The following is a 23,687-nucleotide window of genomic DNA, read 5'->3' on the forward strand; positions in this document are numbered from 1 at the left end:
CCACACTGACACCGCATCAAATAAATTTGTGTACCGATTACATAACTCTTACGGACAGGGTGGGAAGGGAGTTCACCGAACGACACTGTATATTGGGCTGCTCCTTTGATATCGCCTCAAAACATACTTTTATTGAATAAACAATTAAACGATGATACACATCTCGTTGAATATATCAGGGCACCAATTCATCTTTCATAAACTTTTTGTGTCTTTGTGCTTAATATATCCACATATCAACGAAAATATGTAATACATGTATCCACCCAAAAAATATACATATACAGGCTAGGTATGTGCCCACAGCAACACCTGCATAACTGTTTGTTCACGCGTGGTGTGGCGGATTGTAATTGACCGAGAGCAGGTATTGTAGAATCACCTGTAAATAAGGCCGACATTGTAATTAGATACAACGTACTAATGAGAATATAAGAATTATCATAAGAAGGTTGTTGCGTTTTTCTTGACTGTTACCATTTTCATACCAAAACTGGCAAAGCATTTAAAAGTTGCTTTCGTGTCACAATATTTACTCAAGTTTTCCTCAATTGCATTGAAACATAATTCCCATTGTCAGTTCGACACCGCATGTAATTAAATAATCATTTCGAGATTTCGTTAGAATGTGAGATATTCAGCTAGACGTTATGCAATGAAAGACGAATCGGGTTTTTTTCCATTGAAATACGCGCACGCGTACCTGTATATTGCATACCTAGTGTCACGTAATTGCCCAGTGTGATGTATCAACGAAACATAAAATGGGAAATGAAAAAGAAACTAACTAAACTTTAATGTTGTGGACAATAACGTCAATGAATTGGCGTACAAGCGCATGAATTATTATGATAAACTGTCAAAACGTTATGAGAGGTAAGGCCGGGTTCATTAAAGATCGTTACAATATGTAGGGGCGGTCGGGTAGCCTAGTGGTTAAAGCGTTAGCTCGTCATGCCGAAGACCCGGGTTCGATTCCCGACATGGGTACAATGTGTGAAGCCCATTTCTGGTGTCCCCCGCCGTGATATTGCTGGGATATTGCTTAAAGCGGCGTAAAACCATACTCACTCACTCACGTTACAATATGTAAAACAGGTGAAATCTGTAAAAACTTCTGTAAAGGGAACATCCAACCAAAGGCTCTTTTTGAATTGTAATGTAATGATATAATATAAAGTATATTTCACATGATACAATATACTTTGTACACAATTAGTTAATGCTTTAAAGGGACTGACGAAGACATGGGCGAAATATTTTAATAACGCCGCAAAATAGTTGAATCAAGTTAAAATGAGTTGAATCATGTGTCATGCTTATAACACCTTTATGTATTTGCGAAACTAAAACTGTTGAGCAAAGGAAAATATTCTTGCCCATGGGCGAAATATTTCAATAACGCTATAGAATCGTTGAATTAAGTTAAAATGAGTTTAATTTTGTGTCATGATACTTGAAAGAAATACTTTTATGTATTTGCGATTACAAAAACATGAGTTTTGAGCAAAGGAAAATATTCTCGCCCATGGGCCAAACCTTTTTCTCGCCCATTGGCGAATTAAGATATTTCAATAACGCTATGAAATCGTTGAATTAAGTTAAAATAAGTCAAATTTTGTGTCATGGAAATTGTAAGAACAAAAACATGAGTTTTGAGCAAAGGGCCGGCCCATGGGCAAAACCTTTTTCTCGCCCATGGGCGAAATATTTCAAAATCGCTATAAAATCGTTGAATTAAGTTAAAATGAGTTACATTTTGTGTCATAATACTTGAAAGAAATACATTTATGTATTTGCGAAACAAAAACATGAGTTTTGAGCAAAGGAAAATATTCTCGCCCAAGGGCCTACCAATTTTATTTTATTTTTTCTTCCTTGGTATGTTCCCATGAAGACAGCATGTTAAATTTTGTAAATACCGAGACTGGGCAAAGACCGTAGAGTTTATGGACAATTGGGTTTCCAGAATTAAAATAGGACGTGTTATGTGCAAAATTTATGAATCCGCTACAGTATTTTTAAATTGATTATACTATATACTCCATGATAGCTGTTGCAGCGAGAGATCAAATAATAGATACGCGCGAGATGACAAGGCATGATTAACAACATCACACATTCCACCTAATAAAGGATGTAATTCTGCCGCATCAGCCACAGGTTTGAGAAAAGATGGAGGTGCGTCACCAGGTAGAGTGAGCGAGTGAGTGAGTTTGGCTTTACGCCGCTTTTAGCAATATTCCAGCAATATCACGGCAGGGGACACCAGAAATGGGATTCACACATTGTACCCATGTCGGGTCTTCAGCGTGACGAGCGAACGCTTTAAACACTAGGCTACCCGACCGCCCCTCACCAGGTAGAGATGTTACACTATATAAAGGTGGGGTACCAGCTACAGGTTTGAGAAAAGATAGAGTTATAATCATCAATATTCCAGCTAAATGTCCACGGTCTGTAAATAAACGAATATGGAGTAGACAATCCAGTGATTGATATTGTCAGAACGGGATATGACGACATGCATATTCAACCAAGTCAAGGAGCCAGACGAGCCGACCCATTTGTACCCGGAATCCTTATACAGGTTTTAGACAGATCGGGGTCCGAGAAAACATGGAGGTGTGCCATCAGACAAAGGCATCGGACAACATAGTGAGTGAGTGTAGTATGGGTTTACGCCGCTTTTAGCAATATTCCAGCAATATCAAGGCGGGGGATACCAGAAATGGGATTCACGCATTATACCCATGTCGGGAATCGAACCCAGGTCTTCGGCGTGACGAGCAAACGCTTTAACCACTAGGTTACCCGACCATCCCTCGGACAACATAGAGCCCTGGCAACAGACGGAGTATAACATCGATTACTATTTGTTTTTAACTCAGGTGCCTGTCTGTGGACATATTGAAGTTTTGATATATGCCTTTCTTTTATTTAAAACCGATACACTCATTAATATACGTGGGCGAGGCTGTTAACATTCTCTTATAGGTTGGAACATTGCAACCATCACAGTGAAACTCTGGTTACATTGTGCGGCGAGCTCCTCATTTATCACGGAATCATCAAGGTAATTAGTGTGTATTCAAACATACATTGCAGTTTGATAATACTTTAATTTACTTTTAGTATTTTTCATTTTAATCTTTTTATTGACAATGAATGTGAGACACACACTTATCAATGGGTGCAATAAACAAGGATGACATGAGTCACCCACAAAAACTGAATTTTCTTTTTGTGTGGCGTAATTTAGCTATATTTTCAAATATTCAGCATTCATGGCCCGGCACGTAACTGTAACTTATAAAGTTCACACTGAGTTGTATGACTTAAAACCTCTACCTCTCTTGAATTAGCCAAAATATATTCAACTACACATAATTATTGCATTATAATAAATTCAGAAATTTTTATATGGAATTTCGTCATATTGATTTCTTAATATCATGGCTCTGACGGAAGCATGTTTAGTACCAGAAATAGAATTTGCATGGAATCTTAGAACTGACATTGTCGCGTTGTCGCCCTCACTAAAACAAGCAAACTTGTCAAAATAAACCAAAGCTCGACAACAACATTTTGACCAATTGTCGCACTTTGAACAATATATATATTTTTAAACAAAGGATGACAATGCAACCACTATACACTTTTCAAACTAACAATATGTGATTATGTTAAAAAATACATCATTTATATTTTCTTTCAGACATGTCTGTATGTGAGGCTCAGAACTTATGAATCACCATTCGTACCTATTCTTTATACTTAGGCGGTTCTAACTTGAAAAAAATAGTGAATTAATTCATATGCATTGTGTACTTTCTCTGATGAGCGACCAAATAATATAATATTTGTTTCCCAATAGTCAATAAATTGAAGAACATGACACCGAGTGATGAAAGAACATTGGGCGTTCTGCCCCAGGCTCGCACCCATTGACCCCAAGCACGGAGGTATAAGAATGACGTCACGCTAAAAATAGCTTACCAGCGTAGTACATTACAGGTTGTGTTGCAATCTGGGAAAACCCTGGCTTAAGATAGACCAACGGCTATACATTCAAACATAGCCTAATCAGTATAATTAAAACTATACAATAGTATGTATGAAATTCCTTTAAAATAGAAAGGGTGCAATGTTGTCAGTTCTTCTATGTTTACATTAGTTGCATAGGTAAAAGAAGAATTGTTTTGTTACTGTAAACACGAGGCCGAACTAGGTCACATAACAGTCTTCTCCACTGAAGGCAAACAGTTGTGTAAACAAACCTTCGAGGAAGGCAGTCCTCTGTATCCACGGGTTAACATAAACACACAAGCACGTTTGTTATTGAAGGTAACCTAGGCCCGTCTCTGTAGTTTTGATAGGCTATGAAGTGGATAAACATATAAGCTCTATTTACATCGTGTAGGCTTCATTTCACGTGTAACCATGCCTGCTGACGGATGGAAAGCATATTTGTCTGGTATTTATTTGAATCCCAAACACCCAGCCTCCTTTTCTGGGCCTGCTAAGTTGTATCACATTGTGAAAAAGGAGGGGAAATTTGATATTAGTTTGCATCACATAAAGAAGTGGTTGACATCCCAAGATGCCTATTCGCTTCAGCGACACTTTAAGATACAAGTTCAAGCGGAACAGAGTGGTGGCTTCAGGCCTCAATGCTCGATGGGATATTGACTTGGCTGATGTATCTAATATAGCCTCCGACAATGACGGTGTGAAATACTTACTCATAGCTATAAATGTATTTACACGTTTTCTGTGGGTTGAGCCCCTTAAAAATAAAACACCGGATGCGGTCATTAAGGCCTTGAAGAAGATATTTTCCCGCGCTACCCTGCCACAAATTATACGATCAGACAAAGGTCGAGAATTTGAAAATAAGAAAATGAGGTCTTATTTAAGAAACAAGGGCATCACTTACTATGCCACACAGAATGAAACCAAGGCTTCTTATGCCGAGAGAGTGATACGGACCTTCAAGACCACTACGTACAGATATTTCACCTACAACCAAACGTATCATTATTTGGATATTTTACGAGACCTCGCCCGGGATTATAACGACAGACCTCACAGATCATTGAATGAAAGATCACCCTCAGATATTAATCAAACGAATGAAGCTCTGGTATGGAAAGAACAATACAGTCATCACCCCACAGCCCATAAAAGAGGAGCAGGCTGTCAATCAGTATCATTTGAAGCCAGACACCAGAAGAAATCACATCTCAGAAGTAGCCGCTCCAGTGGACAGTGAATCAGAGGACGACACAAGTGATACAACTATGCCTTCCTGTGACGAGTGTGGTATTGTGTTTGAAAATAATCATGACCTTCAGCATCATGTCAGATCATGGTGCCCTGAGAATGGAGGGGGATCCCTAAGGAAACGAGTTAAAATGGAGACAGCTGATGAAAGCGATGTTCTACAGCCTACAATGACCTCTAAATTCAGTGAAGCTGATAAAGTGAGTGAGTGAGTGAGTGAGTTAAAATTTAACGTCGCATCGGCATTATCTCAGCCATATAGCGACGAGACCAAGCTAATATATATACAATTAAGTCATTTATGCAATGACATATTTAAAAACACTTTATCAAACATATTGGAGCATACTATATTTAAAAACAATTGATGAAACATATGAGCATTACAATATCATTAATACAGTTTAAAAAACAGGCTATAGGCCACCAGTAACCAAAGCTAGTCCACCTCGCTGGGGATCATGGGGACTTACAGTACTTCTGCTTCCTGCATGATACCCTAGCAGGATTTACGTCATCACTTTAGCCACTGGTGGTTGTGCACAATACTAGCCAATATTAAAAAATACTCATCAATGAGTTGGCTTAAAACACTGGTTGATGATAGTTACATCAATTACTATAGGATTACGTGTCACACAGGGGGACAATATTTTTACGCTACGTTAACCTCCTGGACAGAGCCTTTAATAATGTCAGTTGCTAATAGCATCACACCAAATTTAAAAACAAGCATTTAATTATTCACATACATATTTACATATTAAAATTTATTATACAGACCAATTTCTTTCAAGTAATTTATGATGAGATGCCCGCTGATACGGGAAAAGAGATCTTTTAGATTTACACTTTGATAATGTGAATCCCTTGCGATTGCAAAGTCCACACAGTCAAGCAATATATGCTTAACGGTGAACCTTTCATCACAAGGGATACACTTAGGAGGTTCGTCCTCATCTGTCTTAAGCAGATATTCGTGTGTAAACCGACTGTGGCCAATACGACACCGTCGTAAAACGACCTCGTCATGTCTTGACTGACAACCCAAGTAGGTATGACCGATTGTTGGTTTCAATTCGTGGAGTTTATTGCTTCCTACTTGGGTGTCCCACCTCTTTTGCATAAGATCCCGAGTATAAGATTTGATGGTAGGTTTGAAATCACTGTACGGGATACGAAGTGGAGATAACGGTTTGTCAAGAGCTGCTTTAGCAGCAGCATCGGCTTTTGAGTTACCTGTTATGCCTACATGACTTGGCAACCAGCAAAAGACGATGTCACATTGGCCAGTGGAAAGATCATTATAGAGATCTAAAATGTCAAGGATAATAGGGTGATATGGTGAGACACTTTTAAGTGCCTGAAGGCAAGATAACGAATCAGAGAAGATGATGAAATTTTTAGATTGGTTTTGTTGTTTAATATAGGTCAAAGCTGTTAGGATAGCTTTGGCCTCAGCAGTAAAAATTGAACTAAAATCTGGGATTCTTGAGGAGACAGTTCTGGATCCAACGATGGTGGCACTTGCAACTTTGCCACCATCCTTGGACCCGTCTGTAAAAATTGACCTGTGAGAATTATATTTGGAGCGTAATTGGTTATATGATTGTTGATATACCAAAGGATTGGTAGCCGACTTTTTTAGATTGGTTAGAGTGAGGTCTACTTCTGGCTTCACCATCTGCCAGGGAGGAGAAGACAGAAGACGATGGGGTGATATAATATTTAAGTCTATTTTAGCTGCAGTGATGTGTGGTTGAATTCTGATCCGAAGTGGTGGAACCAATTTTGATAGATTTCGAAACAGGTTTTCATATTGAGGGTGGAAAACACAATTGAACGCTGGATTAGATTTATTTGAGTGCAATTTAGTGATATATTGCAGTGAAAGTTTAATGCGGCGCACTTCGAGTGAAGGTTCGTCGGCCTCCACATACAAACTGTCCACGGGAGAGGTCCTAAAAGCTCCAAGACAAAGTCTTAGGCCTTGATGGTGTATAGTGTCCAATTTTTCTAAATTGCTTTTGCAGGCTCCACCATAGACAATGGAACCATAGTCCAGTTTGGAGCGTATTAATGATCTGTACAAGTGAAGGAGGGTGGTCTGATCCCCTCCCCACTCGGAATTTGAAACGACTTTCAACAAGTCGAGAGCCTTCAGGCACTTTGCCTTGAGATATTTAATGTGTGGTAAGAATGTGAGATGACGGTCAAATATGAGGCCCAGGAATTTGGCCTCCTCTACTACCTTGATAGGAGTACCATCTAAAAATAAATCTGGATCCTTGTGAGGTTTGTATTTACGACAAAAGTGAATACAGTTTGTTTTGGATTTAGAAAATTTGAAGCCGTTTTCGTTTGCCCATTTTTGAATTTTGTTAAGACAGAGCTGTAGCTGTCTTTCTATTGTATTCATATTCTTACCACGACAAGAAATGTTGAAATCGTCCACAAAAAGTGAACCATCAATGCTATTGTTTAATACTTTAGTGGGACTATTTATTTTGATGCTGAAAAGGGTGACTGATAGTATGCTGCCTTGAGGGACGCCCTGATCTTGATCAAAATGATCAGACAGGGTAGAGCCCACTCGTACTTGAAATTGTCTGTTGTTTAAAAATTGAGATATGAACTGAGGTAATCTGCCCCTCAATCCAAATTCATGCAAATCCTTTAAAATACCATGTTTCCACGTTGTATCATATGCTTTCTCTAGATCGAAAAAGATTGATACAGTATGTTGTTTGTTGACAATGGAATTTTTTATAAACGATTCTAAACGCACCAAATGGTCAATGGTACTTCTGTTTTTTCGGAAACCACACTGGATGTCACTCAGGAGGTTATTGGTCTCCAGGTACCAGACTAATCGATTGTTGACCATGCGCTCCATGGTTTTACAAACACAGCTAGTTAATGATATTGGACGGTAGTTGGATGGATCTGTATGATCCCGTCCTGGCTTTGGAATAGGAATAATAATAGCATTGTGCCACGAAGAAGGGAAATTTCCGGTTGTCCATATTTCATCAAATATACTAAGTAACGTTTCCAAACATGAATCGGGCAAGTGTTTCAGGAGCTGATAGTGGATGCTGTCGGCTCCTGCTGCAGTGTCATGAGATTGCCCTAGGGCAGTATATAATTCATGGAGTGAAAATGTTTCATTATAGTCCTCACCATTATCAGAGTTAAAATTGACTTTTTTCATTTCCTGCTGTTTTTGAAACCTCTGAAATTGAGGATTATAGTTTGATGATGAGGAATGATTTGCCAAAGTGTCATCAAGTTTGTTGGCAATTTCGGATTTAGTAGTTAAAAGGGTATTACCATCTTTAAGATGGTGAACTCCAGATTTAGATCCTTTGCCCTTAATCTTTTGAACCATGTTCCACACCTTGGACATAGGTGTGCGGGAATTAATTTTTGAAACATAGTTCCTCCAGGATTCACGTTTATTCTGTTTAAAGGTACGTCTCGCTTTAGCGCCTGTGATTTTAACATTATTCAAATTGTGGACAGTTGGATGTCGTCGGAAATATTTTTCAGCTTTCTTCCTATTTTTTTCTAGCTTGTTTACAATTATTATCGAACCATGGTTTACGTATATGAGGGTTTGCAGAGGACTTAGGAATGCTTTCGTCTCCAATAGCATTCAATATATCTGAAAAAAGTTGTATAGGATCAGGAACATTCCTGAAACTTTCGGGTTTTAGTTTTTCAGAACATAGTGTTTGGAATAAAGACCAATCGGCCCTTGTAAAGTTCCACCTTGTTGAAGGTGGTTCGTCAGACGGATTTATAGTTGTAAGTATTGTTGGAAAATGGTCACTTCCACAAAGGTCATCATGGACCGACCATTCGAATTCATTTAAAATGTTTGAATCTGTCAGTGAAAGGTCAAGGGCAGAGTATGTGCCAGTGGCAGGATGAAGATATGTGGTATTACCATCATTGAAGATACATAAATCATTGTTTGAGATAAAATCTTCAAGGACTTTTCCCTTAATATTTATGTCAGTACTCCCCCATAGGGGATTATGACCGTTTAAATCGCCCATGATGATACAGGGCTTCGGGAGCTGATCGTACAAAGTCTGAAGATCTGATTGACGGATAGTTGAGGAAGGTGGAAGATACAGTGAACAGAGTGTAAACACTATGTTCAAAGTAACACGGACAGCAACAGCTTGAAGAGTAGTGTTGAGTGGAACAGGGCTATGGATTATGCTCTGCTTCACCAGGATAGAAGAACCTCCTGTAGCTTTATCACCAGGAGGGGAAAACGAGTGGTAGGAACTGTACTGACGGATATCAAATAAATCTGTGTGTTTCAGATATGTTTCTTGGAGACAAAAAGCTGACGGTTTAAAATCTTGGATCAAAAGTTGAATTTCATTAAAATTCTTCCTAAGACCTCTGCAATTCCATTGTACAATGTGTTGTGGATTCATGATGGGGCTTCCACAGGAGAAATGTCACGCGAACGTGAGGAAGACTTTGTAGTACTCCTATCGGTATCATGTGGAGATGGAGTTACCTCCATGTCCAGAGGACCAAAGGAGTTATGGACCTCTACTGGGACCTCTGAAGGAGAGGTGGCCTTTGGTGTTTGCAGCTGTTTTTGCTGCTTCTTTTTCAATAATTTCTTTTCCCTGTTTGTAAGTTTGGTAATTTCTGGTTCTGGTTCTGTTTCGGGTTCATGTGTTGGTTTAGGAGTCTGAGACTCAACATTTTTTACAGTTTTGTTTTTGGGAGGAGTCACAGACGAGGGTGTCACAGCTGGTTTATGGAGTGAAGCAGTCGGAAGTGGCTGAACAGACTTGACCCATGTGAGATCAGTCTGGCAGTCGATAGAGGCAGTAGTGACAGGAGGATGGGAGACAGCAGCAGAGTAAGAGAGAGTGGAAGTGGTTGAGGGAAGACCCACAACCCTCTTCTTAGCTTCGTGGTACGAGACATTATGTTCTGTCTTGACTTTAATAATTTGGGACTCGCGTTTCCACACAGGACAGGATTTTGCAGAAGCCATATGGTTCCCACCGCAGTTTGCACACTTCACATCCTTCCTGCAGTCAGTGGCCTCGTGTTTGTCACCGCAGCGGTAACAAACAGCGGAGGCATGGCAGGACTTGGATCCATGTCCAAACGCTTGGCAGGTGTAGCACCGGAGTGGATTTGGGATATACACCTCCACTCCGATGTTACAATAACCAGCTTTGATAGATTCAGGGATAGTAGTTCGGGCGAAAGTGAAGAGGTAGGTGTTGGTCAGTTGGACCACACCATCCCTCTTTACAGTGAATCGTTTGACAGCTGTGACGGACTGTTGGTCAAGTTCCTTGGCTATATCGTCTTCGGACATGTCGGACAGGCAGCGAGCTCTGTCACGGACAATGCCCTTACACGAGTTCAGTGTTTTGTGCACTGAGACAACAACTTTGATATTGACAAACTCATTTAAATCGAGAAGATTGATAGATTGTTGTCTCCGTGCACATTCTACAAGGAGAGAGCCAGAACGAAGCTTTGTGACATTTGTAACCTCTCCGCAGATACCAATGATACCTTTGGAGATAGCAAATGGATTCAGTTTGATTGGTTCTTTGTCTAAAGCTTCTATAACCAAGAAACGTGGCCAATAGAGTGGGAGGTGAAAGGCTTAGAATACATGTGGAAACACACTCTAAAGCACTGTCAAGATGATGTCTTTAAGAAGAAAGAGGAGTATGCATGAAGATCAGGGGAAAAGTGAGAGATGGATTGAAAACAAGCTCAAGAAATGCTTGGAAGCTACCTTTCTAGATCGAATGGCAACAGCTATCCGATATGTGAGTTACTTTGGATATGGACCCCTCTTCAAGCCTATCCTGGAGAAAGTGAGAGCTATGGATCCCGATATTGATTCCAAAGGATTGTCTGCTAAAATCAACAAGTGGATGAAACCTGTTGTCAAAGACATTCTGTCTCATGTAGATCTTTCTGAGGCTGAAGATCTAGAGCGTGAACAGTCAGATGTTGATGATGATGATGCCACAGATACTGAATAATCACTCCATGTACATTTTTACTGTTATTGTCTTAATATTTGATTTTTGTGTTTTAATGAAATAAACCGTGTGTTAACAGTTTTACATTTCTGTCTGTTTTGCATATGTAATTACATCAATCCTTGTGGTGAAACTGATACAGAATAGCTGTAGGATTATCATTGCAGTAAGAAATTCCCTCAGCAAGTGTTCAACAACAACAAAAATAACAGAGCATCGACGTTTAATGTGTGTATTTATTCACATATAAGTCATTCAAAGGTGATACAACTGTACAACAAGCAACATAATGTTTTAATCACATAAAGTCCATAGACCCTTAGTACAGTAAACGTTACCTTCCCCAGTTGCAATAAAACTATGTACTGTGTCAACATTGCTGTGAATGCCGTTACTGGGGGAAAAGGGTCAGGTATTTACACTAGGTATTTACAACTGTGAGGTGACAGAATAATACCTCATAACAAATACATATGAAAGTTTAATTACATATGACATGCATACAGATGTAGATAAAATATAGGAAACATTTTACCAGGGATCGTTATATACAAACATACAATACAAGAACACTGAAGGCATGAAATGGTTCTTATGTAGTTAAAACACTTTACACATTGGTAGAAGGAATTTTATAGTGTCCATGAGCTAACGTATGAATCTTATCTTTCAAAACAAATCTTTTATCATCATAAGGGCTTAAACTGATTTTGTTCATACTGACAGTGTGGAGTTGATGGTTTTGACTCTGAATTTGATTCATGTTGTGTCTAAATTGTTTTTGATCAAACAAACAGTCTTTGTACAGGCTGTGCCTTAATTGTTTCTTGATCACTGTTTTGCTCACTCCCTTAGCCGTTTGCTTCTCTTTTCCCTTATATGATAAGGAATATAGTTTAGGTTTAAGACCAACAAACTCCTCCATAGGGACACCTCCGAGTTCATCCTTCATCTTGGCTAGCACCTTGGCATTGGTTTTGGAATAGAGTGGATGTGATTTATCATAGTTACTGGTGTCAAACATATGCCGATGTTCTGCCATATCAGCGTACAAGTTTGGTGTTTCAATTAAATAGCACAAGGAATCTGTATATGTGAAACACAGCTGTGCCTTCTCACCATACTTGAGCTTAATATGATTATAGTGAAAGTCATACATGACAATCTTTAACAGGTCCAAAATAGAAAAGCCTGCATAGACAGGTTGATTCAGATACAAGCTAGTCTTTTCCAGGTGAACAGCTGCTAAATCTTCATTGAATATTTTGAACGCCTGAAAGGTGGGTTTAACACATAATTTTTTCAAACGTTTGGATGAATTGACTAGTTCTACATTGACATGCTTCCTCACATTCATCATTGTCCTTCCAAACACTGAGTTATTAGCCAATTTAAAGAAAGCTTTATCCGTCTCGTTCTTAGCCTCTTTTCTTTTCTGGGTATTAAAATCTATATAGGGCTTCAACCATGTGGACTGTTTGAACTGAATAGCTCTGTGAATTTTAGACAGTTTCATACCCTGACTCAGATAAAACTGTAAGTTCCTATAATGCAGAACATACTTTTGCTTGTCATACAGATTTGGAACGAGTTTTCTGACAGGCTGTCCTTTGATACATAACTTTTCTTTGAGTTTCTTTGAATAATGAGATAACATGTCATCAGTGATTGTCATAGACTCTGGGGCTAAAGGATAATCATTGTGACTGTCATGTAACTGTTGGGGATATTCAAGATCTACCTCCAGTATATATCCTATGTCAGAGTCAGAAGCTACATCTTTAATGTTTAACTGTTCTAAATCATCATCAGCAACCCAATGAAAGTCACATTCAGGTAGGGCTTGAGACATGGCCCACCCATACAGGTTGTTCGCATCCAGATAGATGAGGTAAGAATTAGGATCGCTGGGGTTATATTCCTTAACATGTGGATTGTTACTTTCCGCATACCTGGTCGAAATCATGGATATGCCACCCCTTAGTCCGTTTTCAATTTCACATGATACAATATACTTTGTACACAATTAGGTAATGCTTTAAAGGGACTGACGAAGACATGGGCGAAATATTTTAATAACGCCGCAAAATAGTTGAATCAAGTTAAAATGAGTTGAATTATGTGTCATGCTTATAACACCTTTATGTATTTGCGAAACTAAAATTGTTGAGCAAAGGAAAATATTCTTGCCCATGGGCCAAACCTTTTTTCGCCCATGGGCGAAATATTTCAATATCGCTATAGAATCGTTGAATTAAGTTAAAATGAGTTAAATTTTGTGTCATGATACTTGACAGAAATACTTTTATGTATTTGCGAAACACAAACATGAGTTTTGAGCAAAGGAAAATATTCTCGCCCAAGGGCCTGACAATTTTGTAAAAAAAATTCTTCCTTGGTATATTCCCATGAAGACAGCATATTAAATTTTGTAAATACCGAGACTGGGCAAAGACCGTAGAGTTTCTGGACAATTGGGTTTCCAGAATTAAAATGGGACGTGTTATGTGCAAAAATTATGAATCCGCTACAGTATTTTTTAATTGATTATACTATATACTCCATGATAGCTGTTGCAGCGAGAGATCAGATGATAGGTACGCGCGAGATGACAAGGCATGATTAACACATTCCACCTAATAATCGATGTAATTCTGCCGCATCAGTCACAGGTTTGAGAAAAGATGGAGGTGCGTCACCAGGTAGAGTGAGCGAGTGAGTGAGTTTGGCTTTACGCCACTTTTAGCAATATTCCAGCAATATCACGGCAGGGGACACCAGAAATGGGATTCACACATTGTACCCATGTCGGGTCTTCAACGTGACGAGCGAACGCTTTAAACACTAGGCTACCCGACCGCCCCTCACCAGGTAGAGATGTTACACTATATAAAGGTGGGGTACCAGCTACAGGTTTGAGAAAAGATAGAGTTATAATCATCAATATTCCAGCTAAATGTCCACGGTCTGTAAATAAACGAATATGGAGTAGACAATCCAGTGATTGATATTGTCAGAACGGGATATGACGACATGCATATTCAACCAAGTCAAGGAGCCAGACGAGCCGACCCATTTGTACCCGGAATCCTTATACAGGTTTTAGACAGATCGGGGTCCGAGAAAACATGGAGGTGTGCCATCAGACAAAGGCATCGGACAACATAGTGAGTGAGTGTAGTATGGGTTTACGCCGCTTTTAGCAATATTCCAGCAATATCAAGGCGGGGGATACCAGAAATGGGCTTCACACATTATACCCATGTCGGGAATCGAACCCAGGTCTTCGGCGTGACGAGCAAACGCTTTAACCACTAGGTTACCCGACCATCCCTCGGACAACATAGAGCCCTTGCAACAGACGGAGTATAACATCGATTACTATTTGTTTTTAACTCAGGTGCCTGTCTGTGGACATATTGAAGTTTTGATATATGCCTTTCTTTTATTTAAAACCGATACACTCATTAATATACGTGGGCGAGGCTGTTAACATTCTCTTATAGGTTTGAACATTGCAACCATCACAGTGAAACTCTGGTTACATTGTGTGGCGAGCTCCTCATTTATCACGGAATCATCAAGGTAATTAGTGTGTATTCAAACATACATTGCAGTTTGATAATACTTTAATTTACTTTTAGTATTTTTCATTTTAATCTTTTTATTGACAATGAATGTGAGACACACACTTATCAATGGGTGCAATAAACAAGGATGACATTAGTCACCCACAAAAACTGAATTTTCTTTTTGTGTGGCGTAATTTAGCTATATTTTCAAATATTCAGCATTCATGGCCCGGCACGTAACTGTAACTTATAAAGTTCACACTGAGTTGTATGACTTAAAACCTCTACCTCTCTTGAATTAGCCAAAATATATTCAACTACACATAATTATTGCATTATAATAAATTCAGAAATTTTTATATGGAATTTCGTCATATTGATTTCTTAATATCATGGCTCTGACGGAAGCATGTTTAGTACCAGAAATAGAATTTGCATGGAATCTTAGAACTGACATTGTCGCGTTGTCGCCCTCACTAAAAGAAGCAAACTTGTCAAAATAAACCAAAGCTCGACAACAACATTTTGACCAATTGTCGCACTTTGAACAATATATATATTTTTAAACAAAGGATGACAATGCAACCACTATACACTTTTCAAACTAACAATATGTGATTATGTTAAAAAATACATCATTTATATTTTCTTTCAGACATGTCTGTATGTGAGGCTCAGAACTTATGAATCACCATTCGTACCTATTCTTTATACTTAGGCGGTTCTAACTTGAAAAAAATAGTGAATTAATTCATATGCATTGTGTACTTTCTCTGATGAGCGACCAAATAATATAATATTTGTTTCCCAATAGTCAATAAATTGAAGAACATGACACCGAGTGATGAAAGAACATTGGGCGTTCTGCCCCAGGCTCGCACCCATTGACCCCAAGCACGGAGGTATAAGAATGACGTCACGCTAAAAATAGCTTACCAGCGTAGTACATTACAGGTTGTGTTGCAATCTGGGAAAACCCTGGCTTAAGATAGACCAACGGCTATACATTCAAACATAGCCTAATCAGTATAATTAAAACTATACAATAGTATGTATGAAATTCCTTTAAAATAGAAAGGGTGCAATGTTGTCAGTTCTTCTATGTTTACATTAGTTGCATAGGTAAAAGAAGAATTGTTTTGTTACTGTAAACACGAGGCCGAACTAGGTCACATAACAGTCTTCTCCACTGAAGGCAAACAGTTGTGTAAACAAACCTTCGAGGAAGGCAGTCCTCTGTATCCACGGGTTAACATAAACACACAAGCACGTTTGTTATTGAAGGTAACCTAGGCCCGTCTCTGTAGTTTTGATAGGCTATGAAGTGGATAAACATATAAGCTCTATTTACATCGTGTAGGCTTCATTTCACGTGTAACCATGCCTGCTGACGGATGGAAAGCATATTTGTCTAGTATTTATTTGAATCCCAAACACCCAGCCTCCTTTTCTGGGCCTGCTAAGTTGTATCACATTGTGAAAAAGGAGGGGAAATTTGATATTAGTTTGCATCACATAAAGAAGTGGTTGACATCCCAAGATGCCTATTCGCTTCAGCGACCTTTAAGATACAAGTTCAAGCGGAACAGAGTGGTGGCTTCAGGCCTCAATGCTCGATGGGATATTGACTTGGCTGATGTATCTAATATAGCCTCCGACAATGACGGTGTGAAATACTTACTCATAGCTATAAATGTATTTACACGTTTTCTGTGGGTTGAGCCCCTTAAAAATAAAACACCGGATGCGGTCATTAAGGCCTTGAAGAAGATATTTTCCCGCGCTACCCTGCCACAAATTATACGATCAGACAAAGGTCGAGAATTTGAAAATAAGAAAATGAGGTCTTATTTAAGAAACAAGGGCATCACTTACTATGCCACACAATATGAAACCAAGGCTTCTTATGCCGAGAGAGTGATACGGACCCTCAAGACCACTATGTATAGATATTTCACCTACAAACAAACGTATCATTATTTGGATATTTTACGAGACCTCGTCCGGGATTATAACCACAGACCTCACAGATCATTGAATGAAAGATCACCCTCAGATATTAATGAAACGAATGAAGCTCTGGTATGGAAAGAACAATACATTGACACTTTGACGAGACCAGTCAAATCGAAAGCTGAAATCAAAAAGAAGTCAATGAAGAAACCCTTTAAATTTAAAGTGGGCGATCATTTGAGACATACATTTCAAAGAGACTATCAAGAAAAATGGACTGAGGAAATCTTTATTATCAGAAGAAGGTTCTATCGTGATGGTATGCCTATCTATCTGTTGAAAGATATGGCTGATGATCCGGTTCAAGGCAGTTTCTATGCAAATGAACTACAGAGAGTAGACAAGCCCGCAGACACTGTGTGGAGAGTGGAGAAGGTTTTGAAGAAAAGGAAGCGAGCTGGCGTAAAAGAGGTGTTTGTGAAATGGATGGGTTATCCCAAAAAGTTTAACAGTTGGATCCCAGAAACTGATCTTCAGAGTATATAAGGGTCTTCCTCTTATTCCAGTGTCAGTTGCATTTCTATCGTCATGGAGTCCACATCGTGTCCTGATTGTGGGAGACAGTTCTCTAGAAATGATAATATGCATAGACATAGGAGACTGATGCATTCATATCCTCCTCCTCCTCCGGGAACCTCACCTCCTCCTCCTCCTCCTCCTCCTCCTCCCACGTCTCCTCCTCCAGCACTAAAAGAACAGTTCTACTTTACCATTACATCCAATACTGTGGTGGTGGGTCCAAGTGGAAGTGGCAAGACTATGTTTGTGTACAACATTTTACTACAGAATCGCATCCAACCTGTACCCAATAACATTATCTGGTGTTATATGGAGTGGCAGCCTCTGTATCAGATAATCAGTGAACAGTTACCCTATGTGACGTTTGTGAAGGGGATTCCTTACAACCTGCAGGAGGATAACTATCTGGATGCACGGAATAACAACATGATTGTACTAGATGACCTCATGTCAGAGGCTAAAGATGATAAACGCATCTCCCAACTGTTCACCCGAACCTCTCACCATAAGAATGTCATTATTTTCTTACTGTTACAAAATCTGTTTCCCAGAGGTAAGGAGTCACGTGACATTGCTTTGAATTCTCATTACGTGACACTGTTTAATTCCCCTGTGGACAGACATCAAGTCAACTTGTTTGCCAGGCGCATCTATCCAAACAATGCTGATCAGTTTATGTCTGTGTATAAAGAAGCTGTTGAAAAACCCTATGGCAATCTGACAATCGACTTGCGTCCTACTACCTTGGAATCAGGAAGACTACAACCTAATGTACTTGGAACACCCCACAGCCCATAAAAGAGGAGCAGGCTGTCAATCAGTATCATTTGAAGCCAGACACCAGAAGAAATCACATCTCAGAAGTAGCCGCTCCAGTGGACAGTGAATCAGAGGACGACACTAGTGATACAAGTATGCCTTCCTGTGACGAGTGTGGTATTGTGTTTGAAAATAATCATGACCTTCAGCATCATGTCAGATCATGGTGCCCTGAGAATGGAGGGGGACCCCTAAGGAAACGAGTTAAAATGGAGACAGCTGATGAAAGCGATGTTCTACAGCCTACAATGACCTCTAAATTCAGTGAAGCTGATAAAGAGTGGGAGGTGAAAGGGTTAGAATACATGTGGAAACACACTCTAAAGCACTGTCAAGATGATGTCTTTAAGAAGAAAGAGGAGTATGAAGATCAGGGGAAAAGTGAGAGATGGATTGAAAACAAGCTCAAGAAATGCTTGGAAGCTACCTTTCTAGATCGAATGGCAACAGCTATCCGATATGTGAGTTACTTTGGATATGGACCCCTCTTCAAGCCTATCCTGGAGAAAGTGAGAGCTATGGATCCCGATATTGATTCCAAAGGATTGTCTGCTAAAATCAACAAGTGGATGAAACCTGTTGTCAAAGACATTCTGTCTCATGTAGATCTTTCTGAGGCTGAAGATCTAGAGCGTGAACAGTCAGATGTTGATGATGATGATGCCACAGATACTGAATAATCACTCCATGTACATTTTTACTGTTATTGTCTTAATATTTGATTTTTGTGTTTTAATGAAATAAACCGTGTGTTAACAGTTTTACATTTCTGTCTGTTTTTCATATGTAATTACATCAATCCTTGCGGTGAAACTGATACAGAATAGCTGTAGGATTATCATTGCAGTAAGAAATTCCCTCAGCAAGTGTTCAACAACAACAAAAATAACAGAGCATCGACGTTTAATGTGTGTATTTATTCACATTTAAGTCATTCAAAGGTGATACAACTGTACAACAAGCAACATAATGTTTTAATCACATAAAGTCCATAGACCCTCAGTACAGTAAACGTTACCTTCCCCAGTTGCAATAAAACTATGTACTGTGTCAACATTGCTGTGAATGCTGTTACTGGGGGAAATGGGTCAGGTATTTACACTCGGTATTTACAACTGTGAGGTGACAGAATAATACCTCATAACAAATACATATGAAAGTTTAATTACATATGGCATGCATACAGATGTAGATAAAATATAGGAAACATTTTACCAGGGATCGTTATATACAAACATACAATACAAGAACACTGAAGGCATGAAATGGTTCTTATGTAGTTAAAACACTTTACACATTGGTAGAAGGAATTTTATAGTGTCCATGAGCTAACGTATGAATCTTATCTTTCAAAACAAATCTTTTATCATCATAAGGGCTTAAACTGATTTTGTTTATACTGACAGAGGGGAGTTGATGGTTTTGACTCTGAATTTGATTCATGTTGTGTCTAAATTGGTTTTGATCAAACAAACAGTCTTTGTACAGGCTGTGCCTTAATTGTTTCTTGATCACTGTTTTGCTCACTCCCTTAGCCGTTTGCTTCTCTTTTCCCTTATATGATAAGGAATATAGTTTAGGTTTAAGACCAACAAACTCCTCCATAGGGACACCTCCGAGTTCATCCTTCATCTTGGCTAGCACCTTGGCATTGGTTTTGGAATAGAGTGGATGTGATTTATCATAGTTACTGGTGTCAAACATATGCCGATGTTCTGCCATATCAATCTCATTAAAATCAGATCTTAGTTCTCGCTACCGCTAAACAAAGATCTGAGGACATCCCATTACGGGTCATGTCACAACGACCTTTCGTGAACTTCGACCGACCAATCAAATGTCCAACAGGAAGTCGAAATTAGCCAATCAGGAAGCAGCTTTCTCCAGTTTTATGGCACCGGTTTCAAAATGGCGACTTCCATACCGGACAACGCTTTGGAAACTATTTTGACAAAGTTCGCGATTCCAAATCTGAAAACCGGACAAAAGAAAATTCTGGAGTGTCTGATAGATGGCCGAGATTGCATGGCAGTACTTCCCACGGGATATGGAAAGTCTCTTCCGTTTCAGATGTTTATCCCATTGAAGCGCCAGATAGATCATCATTTTGACGAGAAGCTTCTTGTTTGTTCACCGCTGGTTTCTCTGATGCAAGATCAAGTGGAAAAACTGACAAATATCGATGATATTACAGCGGCCTATAAAGGTTGGTATTTACAAATAAATGTTAATTCAAATAAATAAAATTTCGCATTGTGATTAAAATAATGTCTAGATCTACTATACACTGCAGTTACGTAACCCATACATTGGCATAAGGGATAATAAATGACCAGTCCTTAAAGGGGCACTGATATAAAGCCATTCCCCAGGACTGGTTGTTGCCTTTGTTATTGTTTTTTACCCGTGAGTACCCGGATGAAACGCAACGCAACTCAATCTCATTAAAAGCATTTTCGGATTTCGGATTGCGTCGATAATACGATTACTACTCCCTTGTTGTCATCCTCGTTTTCTGGTATAACCCTACACTTGTATATTTGTTGGCATTCACTTGATGCTCAGTTAATGAATTTATTACAGGTATAATTAGTGGTAGCACCACTTAGATAACCTGACAAAGGTTCCCATTTGCCATTTATTGTGTCTGGGGTAATTATCCAATCTAAATCCAGGTTTGAAGTGAGGTGAAATGTGTGTTATGTAATATGCACGTGGCAGCCCAGCAAGAGATGAATGATCAGTTGATTTACTTTTTTTGGTAAATCAACGGATCGTTCCTAGTCATCAAAGGATTAACAGAAATTACGTTGATTGATTAATCACTGTTATCTTACACAGTGGGTTTGTCAAAAGTGAGTGTTTATACGTCTAGGTTTACTAAAACAAAGGGAATACACTCATATCATGGCGTGAAGTGCCGATGTAAAAACAAAATACTTTGTTCAAAGGGTTAACCAATAGTACGTTGATTGCTCATTGTTATCTAACTCAATGGATTTTTTCAGGAACCGTGGACGTTATAAAAATAGTTGTCACGTGGGCTTTCTCAGCCGACCCTTGAGACTTGACGCCTATGTAAAACACCTGAAACAATCTAAGTGATCAGTTGACAAACAAACACAGGTTATAATATCCCGAAACGATATACAGATATATTTTAAAATATTTGATTGCTACAGAGACACATGACATCGAATAAGTTCTTTGTACAGCTGCAGACGTGTAGGATATTGTTCCTTTGTATGGATATTCACGGATACATTCCTCGAACAAGGAAGCTGCCTAAAATTATATACATAAATTTGGTAGGTTGTTATTATGATATTCGCATTTTGTTTTCCTTCAGTTACTGTAGCACTGAAAAGATTCATTCTTGTTCCTCTACGTCTTGGTTGGTGAGAGGAGTGCGTTGTATAATAAAACTGACAAATGCGCTTACGAATTGCGCAGCACGTGTCGCGAACTAGTCTAGATTTTTGCTATATCATCTGGGTACTCACGGGAAGAAACAATAACAAAGGCAACAACCAGTCCCGGGGAATTGCGTTAGATCAGTGCCCCTTTAAATACTGTTGCGCCCAACCCCCCCACACCACCCGGAAAAATGAATTATTTAATTAAAATAGAAAACTGAACAAAAATTAATAGCAGTCCTAAACAATAGATCATTATAAGTGAGTAAAATGATTTGAAGACAAGAAAGGTACTTGTAATAATCATCTGTCTTTTGTTTTATCTTTATAGGGGCTAGTGCTGTGAGTGACCAACGTATTAGGGATGGAGAAATTGATATCATCTATGCCTCTCCAGAAGCCTTAATTGGTGATCCGGAGTGGAGATCGGCCATACAGAAGTTGAATATTTCATCTATTGTAGTGGATGAATTTCACACAATAGCCACATGGTAGGTTCACATGTAGGGCGAAATTAGTGTAATGCTTCAACAATAATTTCAGGTTTTCATCAATTTAAATTAATAATACAGTGTAATATCCTGAGGGCAATTGGAAGCAGATTTCCATTTTATCATGGCTTATGACCATTAACTGTGGATATATTTAAAAGAAAATTTACATATCATTTTTTAACATTTTCATTTTCAGGGGAGAAGATACTGATGATTCTGGGAAGAAAGCCTTCAGGAAATGGTTTTCCTACATTGGGGAGCTACGTTCTCTCTTTCCTGATGCCAATATTTTGGCCTTAAGTGCCACATGCACTCTAAACATCAGGAAAAGAGTGAAAAAAGTTTTGAATTTGAAAGCAGATACAGTTGAAATTTCAGTAAGCCCTAACAAGCCAAATATTAAATTTGTCATATCAAAGGTCCATACTTGTATTGAAATTGCAATGTGCTGGCTTGTAGATGGATTGAATACTAAACAGAAAGCTTTCCCCAGGACAATTATTTACTGCAGGACAATCAAAGATACCGCATGTTTATTTCAATACATCACCACCGAAATACCTGAATGTGTAGAGTTTGTTGACATGTACCATTCACTTACTCCCTCTGTGCAGAAGGATAAGATCATGGAAGGCCTAAGAAGTCCAACAGGTACCCTCCGATTGGTCATTGCCACAAGTGCACTTGGAATGGGTATTGACATTGTTTCATTTTACAGTGTAGTAGTGTTTGGCCTATCCGACACACTTGTTGACCTACTCCAGGAAATCGGGCGGGTTGGAAGAGATGGAAAACCTTCTGCAGCCCTACTATTGTACAATTCTTACCATTTACGAAGTGTTGGGAAGGAAGTCAAAGAAATTACTATGTGTACAGGGTGCAGAAGAGAAGCCATCATGTCATCCTTCTTAAACCCTGAAGACATGGAGAAACTGAAGGAAACTACTCGAGTCCATGCATGTTGTGATGCTTGTGCAACACATTGTGCTTGTGGTGTGTGCACTTCTCTGCCGATTGAAGACATGTTTCATTCAATAGATGGTTGTGAGGACGCAAATGACAGTGCAGACAGTGATGTCACCGTCGATTACCAATGCATTTCAGACTTTGATGATAGTTTTGACATTGATTTGTAACTGCATTGATACATCTGTATGTGTGTCTTATTGTCACGATTAAAATCAGATCTGACTGTTGCACTCTTCCAGTCTTTGGCAATCTAAACACTTTTAGCAGTCCTAATGAGGAATGAGAAATGTTTTTTTATGCTGCTTTTAGCAGTATTACAGCAATATCACGACATGACTCGTTAACATTTAAGAATATGTCTATTTTGTTGTTTGGTTTGGTTTGTTTGTTGTTTAACGCCGCACTCAGCAATATTCGAGCTATATGACGGCAGTCTGTAATTAATCAAGTCTGGACCAGTCAGTCCTATTTTGTGGGGTGGTAGGGTAGTCAAGTGGTTAAAGCGATGGCTCATGACACCAAAGACCCGGGTTCGATCACACACAT

General features: G+C 39.0%; 2 protein-coding genes across 2 annotated transcripts; one reads left to right on the forward strand and one right to left on the reverse strand.

The window, feature by feature from the left end:
• Nucleotides 1–8,364: 8,364 nt before the first annotated feature.
• On the reverse strand, nt 8,365–10,654 carry LOC125374853. The gene is made up of 3 exons (XM_048386528.1): nt 10,333–10,654; nt 9,830–10,071; nt 8,365–8,418 (listed from the first exon to the last, which is right to left on the reverse strand). The coding sequence occupies exons 1-3, from the start codon at nt 10,652–10,654 to the stop codon at nt 8,365–8,367; spliced, it is 618 nt and encodes a 205-aa protein (XP_048242485.1).
• A 9,516-nt stretch (nt 10,655–20,170) lies between these two features.
• On the forward strand, nt 20,171–23,624 carry LOC124128842 (ATP-dependent DNA helicase RecQ-like). Its single transcript, XM_048386529.1, has 3 exons — nt 20,171–20,468; nt 22,010–22,169; nt 22,369–23,624. The coding sequence occupies exons 1-3, from the start codon at nt 20,171–20,173 to the stop codon at nt 23,306–23,308; spliced, it is 1,398 nt and encodes a 465-aa protein (XP_048242486.1). The 3' UTR covers nt 23,309–23,624.
• Nucleotides 23,625–23,687: the final 63 nt, after the last annotated feature.

This window comes from Haliotis rufescens, unplaced genomic scaffold, assembly GCF_023055435.1.
Source record: "Haliotis rufescens isolate VD_foot unplaced genomic scaffold, xgHalRufe1.0.p SCAF_6, whole genome shotgun sequence".
Taxonomy (NCBI): Eukaryota; Metazoa; Mollusca; class Gastropoda; order Lepetellida; family Haliotidae; genus Haliotis; species Haliotis rufescens.